Raw genomic sequence first — 7,902 nt, forward strand, 5'->3', positions numbered from 1 at the left:
CTTTTATAAGCATCTTAACATATCTGGTATATTCACATGCAAACCAATTGCACAAGTGATGGACTACATAAAGACGGTTACTCAAATTTATGTTTTGGGGAACGATACTATTATACACAATACTAACGTCAAAAATCCTATAATCAAAAGATATACAACTTTTCTCCTCCAGAAACCACTCTGTGCCACTAAGCTCATCTGATGACGTCATCGATTTCGTCACTGGCGTCAGAGAAAAAGATAAATACTGTATCACATGAACCACCGTTTCGTAATTCGTTGTGTTCGACTTTTTAACGGTTTCATTCGTAGTTTTGTACTCTGGCTTTACGAAAAAAGTATCAACAATGATACAGTTTTGTAAGTCTAGAGGTTACCTTTCGAAAAAGGGAAATGTCAGGACTGCAGACTGTTACGTTATAATCAAATTAGTCTGTTTCTTGGTAAAGGTACAGTTAAGTACAATTTTCACCAACCAGGGGACTGTCTCTCAGATACGACGATCTTAGCAGCGCTGGATACCTTTTCTATACCTCTTAATCACCAGCTCTTCCACGCCCACCCACCCACCGACGCGGGCGAGCTGCGGACCAACGCCCGAGGACCAGCTCCGCCAGGAATGCGAGACCGGCCAGCCCAAGACCCAGACCCAGGATGCACAGAGGCCCTTGCATGTGGTAGAGGGTGAGGGCCCGGTCGCCGCCCCCTTGGCCGACGGTCTCCTCGGCTCCGCGTTCCTCCTTCTGCCTCCGGAGGCTCTCCACGCGCCCTTCCTCCATCGTGTCTCTGTGCCACTTGAGGAACAGGCCATTCTGGAGAGGCACGGGGCGGGGGGGGGGGGGTATGATGAAAATGATAATATCAATAAAAATGATGATAACAAAAACAGTGATAAGAATGAAAATAGTAGCAGTAGTATTAGTAGTAGTATTAATGACAAGGATAATGATCATGATAATATTAATGATAAAGATAAGAATAAGAATAAAAAGAATCTCAATCATGTTGATGTGACTGTCAATGATTTAAAATTACAGTATTGATATCATGGCAATGACAACAACAACAATGGAAATACGAAACGCGAGATTGGTATCGATGCGAAAGACGAACAAAAACGACTCGGCAGTATTCACGAGCGACCTCGTCCCACCTCGACGAAAGCCGTGAGCAGGCGATCCAGCTGCCGCTTGTACGGAGCCCCCTGGGGAACGATCCAGCCGGCGGGAACCGTGTCCACGCTGCCCTTGCCCGTGTAGAGCGTCGGCCCGCTGGCGGCGCTGCTGAAGTTCGAGGCGATGGCGTAGTCCAGGAACATGCGGTTGGAGATGACGGCGTGGCTGTCGGGAGGGCGGGGTTGGGGTTCTCGTTATGCGTTCGTTTTTGGGCGTTTTGCGGGCGGACGGGACTCGCTTTCGTAAGGTTTTGGAATGGATCCTGTCCATTCTTTGGGCCTTAATTTAGGGGAGTATGTAGAGCATCACTGTGTGCAACGTACAGCTCACATATACACATTATATGGAAGCTTCCTGGAAGATCATCGATATATGCCCATGTACATAATTAAATTCATTGCAACACTATATGTAACACAGCATGCATATCCTGACGATTTTTTTTAAACTTAAACCATATAAAAGAAAAAAATGCATAATGAAAAGACATAAAGGCCATGGACAGACCCCCAAAGAATCTGTTCTGAAGGAGAAGACAGAACAAGCAATGGAAATCCAATTTTAATTCTCGTTTCCCAAAGGACTTATATCCTACTTCTCCTTCGCCGCCAGCTCCAGCGCCTCCTCTATGGAAGGCCCGACGAAGAGGAGTTCCCCGACGGCCCTGTAGACGCTGCTGGGAGACGACAAGTAAAAGTCCTTCCAATACTTGCCGTAGGGAGGGATGTTGATCCTGTGGAAGGCGCAGGAGGCGACGCGTGAGAGAGGGAAGGAGAACTACACAAAGAAAAGGATGTGATTTCTTCGTCTGATGTGCTATCTTCATTAGAATTTATCATCTTTTTATTCATTTATTATAGATTATTTCATCATTGCTATTTCTTAATGAGATTCGTGTCATTCTTTTCTCTCTTTTTTGTCTTTTCTTGGTGTCTCGATTTAGGCTTATCTCTTCTTTGCGTGTTTACTGCTTTATCATCTTTCTGAGCTTTTTTAATTTGCATGTGTTAACGACCATGATAATAAAAATGGTGATAGTTATAACATAACAATCATTACACGTAGTGATCATGAAATTTATTATGTTGATAATTGCTCAATTGATGATAATGCCAATAATAATGAAAGAAGATATGATAATGACAATATAAATGCTATTTGTAATGACAAAATTAATGATAATAACAATAATAGCTATAGTAAAATTGCGATGATGATGCTAACAGTAGTGATATTGACACTAATAACAATAGTTTGTAGTAAAAATAGTACACAATCATCGCCATAAGAGAGTATTGTAGTTATATTAGTGACCCGCTTTTTATAATGATAATAATGACTATAGTAATGAATATTGTGAAAGAGTCATAGCTGTACCTTACTTTTGATATTAGTTATAGACCTTCATTAACAAACCACAGACAGTCAAAGATCACTCGTTCATCCTCAAGTTCTCCTCACAGACCTCTCGCCTTCTCCCACACTCACCTATCCACCGCTTGCACGAGCTCCTCGACGGTCTCAGGGCGAGGAGGCTGCGAGCGAAGGATGAGGGCGGCCATGAGGTTGGTCCTGTAGGCGACACCAACGATGAGGGAGAATGCCAGCCACGCGTTGATGACGAGTCGGGTCGCCGTGGCGGTCAGGCGCCGTTGAGCGAGGTCTTGTCCCAGGAGGGTCTTGTAGAGCTGCAGGAGGCCGTTGCCGAGGGTGGGATACCAGTCGCCTCCGAGGCAGTGCATCTGTCGAGGGACAGGGGTGTTTATCGGTACGATGTGAGGGCGAGTAGATGGTATGATGGATCCTTGGTCGCCCGCAGAAGGAAGCATATAGTGTATAGATAACAGTCGGTGGTGGGTTACCGATTACACGCACACGCACACGCACGCACGCACATCGGGATACCTACGAGTCTGAGAGCCAAGGCCGCTAGACCCGTGGCGACGACGACGGCGGCCCAGACCTCGCCCGAGAGCGGGGTGACCAGGCTCGCCCAGGGAGGGGTGGGGGCGGGCGTCCTCATGGCGAAGACGCGGTGGAGGAAAGTATACCAGCGGGTGAAGTCATATCGCTCCAATCTCTCGGGCAACATAGAGTGAATCAAGGGACACAGGAACACTTCCCTCCCTTCTACCAGCCTGTCAATCTGCAACGGAGCGCAGAAAAGAACTCTTTCTCTCTTTGTGTGCGTGTGTTTACATACGCTTGAGATATGAATCAAACATCACTAAAGACACTAAAGTGCAGAAGCCTTCCGACCACGCCCTGACCTCCACAAAGTCTCTCGCCTCGACTTGGTTGACGGTGAAGTTGAGCGTCTCAGCCACCGTCTTGAGGGCCAAGTAATCCGTTCCTGAATACACGGTGTCGTTCGCCCCGCCCTCCGTCGCCGTCTGCGCCTCCATCCAGTTGGGCATCCACGGCCGGACGGTCACGGGCACAGCGGCGCCGTGGAAGCTGGCAAGAGGAATCATACAATTATATATATATATATATATATATATATATATATATATATATATATATATATATATATATATGTATGTATGTATGTATATATATATATGTATATATATATATATATATATATATATATATATATATATACATGTATATATATATATATATATATATATATATATATATATATATATATATATATATATATATATATATACACATGAATACATATATGTATACATACATACATACATATATATATATATATATATATATATATATATATATATATGTATATATATATTCATGTATATATATACATATATATATATATATATACATATATATATATTTATATACATGTATATATATATATATATATATATATATATATATATATATATATATATATACATGAATACATATATGTATACATACATACATATATATATATGTATATATATATATACATATACATATATATATTATGCATATATATATATATATATATATATATATATATATATATGCATATATATACATATACATATCTATCTACTCATTTGTTTTGAAACAACGACAAAAGCCAGTCCTGACGGCGTCTCCGTCAAACTCCTACCTCGAATACTTTTCCTGGAAGACGGAGGCGCCGGGGCTCAGCACGAGGCCGGAGTCTGGAGTCCAGGAGCCCCCCCTGGCCGTCTGGTGGGGTCCGTGGGGTCCGTAGGGCAAGTGTGTGTAGAGGCCGTATCTAGGGCGCAAGGGAGAAGGAGAACATACCCTGAGGGAACGACTTGGGAAAATTAGTGACGGCGGTGTTAGCGGTGACTTGAGGACACGACTTTCCCATCGTGAATAAAAAAGCAATATTCTCAAAGATCGCGCTCGAATTCAGAGTGAGCGAGCATCCCGAGTTAAATATCCAAACACTGAAACAGAGAAAATGATCCTAGAAGACGAGGCAGAACAAAGACGCACTACGTTAACTCCCATCTTTACCTCCTCCTCCTCCTCCTCCTCCTCGCCCTCCTCTCCTCTTGGCGTTCCTCCGCGTTTACGAGCAAGACGTTCATCATGGAGAAGACCCAGTGGTCGCTCAGGAGGTCACGGAGCTCCTGCGGGGCGAGGCGGGTGACCAGCAGGAGCCGCGTGTCCCACTGCAGGAGGCGGCACCGAAGGGAGACCTCGGCGAAGGCGGCGAGGAAGCCCGGATCCGCGCTCGCTACCACCACGACGGCGCCCCAGGAAGTGGTCGCGAGCTGAGGGGAGGGACGCCTTCGGGTTCAGGGTCGATGGAAGTCAGACCTTCTTCAGGTTTGCCTTTCATTGGGTGTCGATCTTTTTTCGTGCGATGGTGAATGGTGTAATCGTTATCATCATTATTGTTGTTATTATTATTGCTGTTTCTGTGATGATTGATACTACTATTGTTGATATTATTATTATCATTGTTATTGTTATTATTATTCATTAGCCTTTCTATCACCCTTATTCTCATCATTGTTATTACGGTCTTTGCTATAATTGCTTTTATTATTATTTGGTTATTATTATCATTCCAACAATAATAATCATTCTTATCATCCCTATAAAGAAATTTCTTATCAATACTCTTCCTCCTTTTCATATTTCTTCATGTTAATTTGCCTTTATTCAACAACAAAATATACCTGTCCTATAATATCTTATAATTTAAGTTTTTAAATTGATCATTATATATATTTCTTATATCTTATAATTTAAGTTTTTAAATTGATCATTATATATATATATTTTCATTATCATTATAATTTTCTTTCCAAACCTTGCATATTTATTTTTCATTACTTTTTATCATTTTTTTACAAACCTTACATATTCATTTTCATTATTATTATCATTTTACAAGCCTTACATCCTTATTTTTTCATAATCATGATAATTAATCTTTTACAAACCTTACGCGTGTCTGCAACCATTTGGGTCATGTTGCCGCCCTCCTTCCCTGTTTCCACCACGAACACGCCCACGCCCATGGGAGCCTCCACGTGACCAACCACCTGCAGATAACACAGGGAAATTCTTGGTGTGAGAGTAGAATATTAAGAAACATGTAATGATGTATTATTTATTAAGATATTGCACTTCGATATTTTTTTAATTAAGCTTTGCATATGAAGATATTATCCTTAAAAGTTTTTTTTTCCAGAAAGATACTATTATTAAGATATCCGTAAATATTCTGTACAGTGAAATGCTACCCTTAAACTGAAATTGGAAATCTTAAATATTTTCCGTTATCCCTTAAAACCCTTAGATATACTACCAATAAAAGCATTACAATGAAATGTTTTACCCATTAATTCCATTTGAAATAATTCTTATAGAGTAGTAAATATATTACAAAAAAAACATAGTCTGTCTATCTATTCATTCATCTATTTTTGTATTTACATATCTATCTCTTGGTTTATTACTATCCACCTTAGTATGTTCATTTACACATTAAGGCATTTTCCCTTTATCTATCTACTTATTTCGTCATAATGGTAATAATGATCATTGTTTTTTTTTATATAATTCCCATTATTTATCTACTTTTTCATCATAATTTATTCTTTTCACGTTCATCCTGATCGGGATTCTACATCACCTAAGACCTCGCTATCAAGGAACATCTGGAAATCACATCAAAACAGCGTCAGGAACATCATCAGTCGCTGGTTTGTTTACGTGGATGTGCGCGTCTGTCCCCTCGCCTATCAGTTTCCCAGAATACCCCTCTCACCCGACAAGAATATCCCTCCCTTTCTCTCCCCTTTAATCAACCGACATCACCACCACATCACAAGCACATCAGACCAGTCCCGGGAACGTCCTCAGCACCTCCGAGATGGCGCTGGAGGAGGCGGTGGCGGAGTCCGTGAAGAGGATGACGGAGGAGCGGGGTCGGGGAGAGGCCCTCAGGACGGCGCCCATGACTCGCGAAGTGGCCGAGAGGAAGTCCTGAGGCGCTGGTGAGTAAAGCAGGAAGTGAGAAAGTAAGGGATTATTCCCCTGCTTTATTGTCCTATTCGTTTATCAAGATTGGGGATTTGTTTATTGGTTATTTACCCACTTGACTGTTTGCTTGTTTGACTGTAAAGGTTCTTACTCCTTTACATAGGATTCAGTATGCTGTGTGTGTGTGTGTGTGTGTGTGTGTGTGTGTGTGTGTGTGTGTGTGTGTGTGTGTGTGTGTGTGTGTGTGTGTGTGTGTGTGTGTGTGTGTGTGTGTGTGAGTTACCTCTGTATCTGAAAAAAAATACTTAATTTCTCTCATTTATCAAAAAATGAAATATTCTCTCATATAGAATGCTGTACAAAATGTGCTACAACGTATCATAAGTTAATGTAATCATCAGAATAACGCGACCACTCACCTGACGGTTTCAGCGACCAAGTCAACAAACTCTCCAAGAAGAATATTAATACGCAAACCGGCAACTTCATGACCCCAGGTCGGTGTTTACATTCATACGACTCACACAGAGGAACCCGGAGGACAAAAGACCAACCTATAATAGCAAAGAAGTATTAAAAAAAAAAAAAACAATGTTTATACAGTCACACCTTTCTGATTATCGGCAAGGAAAAGGGTTTAGGCAATTTACACCCTAACCTCGAGGTATAATAAGAGCTATGTGTGCCGAGGCCAATTCGCTGCGGTATGTCAAGATGTCGGAGTCCAGAGCAAACAGACCGGCCGGAGTGGACAGCGTGGTAATTGCGTGTAATTGATTGATTGCTTGTCGCTGGATTAATAGGCTCAGTATTGAGTGAGTCATTCGGAAGCATTTTCCGGAAGTATTTAAGTGGCCATTCTTTCTTTTCTTTTTTCTTTTGTTTCTTTGATTTATTCTTTTACACACACATACACATTATACACACACATATGCACACACACGCACACATACACACACATACGCACACACACGTACACACACACACATATATACATAATATGTAAATATATATATGTATATATATATATATATATATATATATATATATATATATATATATATGCACACACACATATACATAATTTGTAAATATATTTATATGTATATATATATATATATATATATATATATATATATATATATATATATATATATATGTGTGTGTGTGTGTGTGTGTGTGTGTGTGTGTGTGTGTGTGTGTGTGTGTGTCTGTGCATACATATACATATATATATATATATATATATATATATATATATATATATATATATATATATATATAT

General features: G+C 40.6%; 1 protein-coding gene across 1 annotated transcript in view; it reads right to left on the minus strand.

Annotated features, from left to right (window-relative positions):
* LOC113806087 (ionotropic receptor 21a) overlaps positions 1-6,245 on the minus strand; it is a 10,197-nt gene extending 3,952 nt beyond the window's left edge. The window contains exons 1-11 of the mRNA XM_070145288.1: positions 6,213-6,245; positions 5,573-5,674; positions 4,635-4,894; positions 4,255-4,386; positions 3,446-3,632; positions 3,085-3,321; positions 2,664-2,917; positions 1,771-1,908; positions 1,506-1,529; positions 1,154-1,340; positions 571-812 (exon numbers count right to left, since the gene is read on the minus strand). Coding sequence (XP_070001389.1) covers positions 571-812; positions 1,154-1,340; positions 1,506-1,529; positions 1,771-1,908; positions 2,664-2,917; positions 3,085-3,321; positions 3,446-3,632; positions 4,255-4,386; positions 4,635-4,894; positions 5,573-5,674; positions 6,213-6,245 — 1,796 coding nt within the window. The remainder of the gene's footprint in view (positions 1-570; positions 813-1,153; positions 1,341-1,505; positions 1,530-1,770; positions 1,909-2,663; positions 2,918-3,084; positions 3,322-3,445; positions 3,633-4,254; positions 4,387-4,634; positions 4,895-5,572; positions 5,675-6,212) is intronic.
* Between the last annotated feature and the right edge of the window lie 1,657 nt (positions 6,246-7,902).

This window comes from Penaeus vannamei, chromosome 33, assembly GCF_042767895.1.
Source record: "Penaeus vannamei isolate JL-2024 chromosome 33, ASM4276789v1, whole genome shotgun sequence".
In the NCBI taxonomy this organism is placed as follows: domain Eukaryota; kingdom Metazoa; phylum Arthropoda; class Malacostraca; order Decapoda; family Penaeidae; genus Penaeus; species Penaeus vannamei.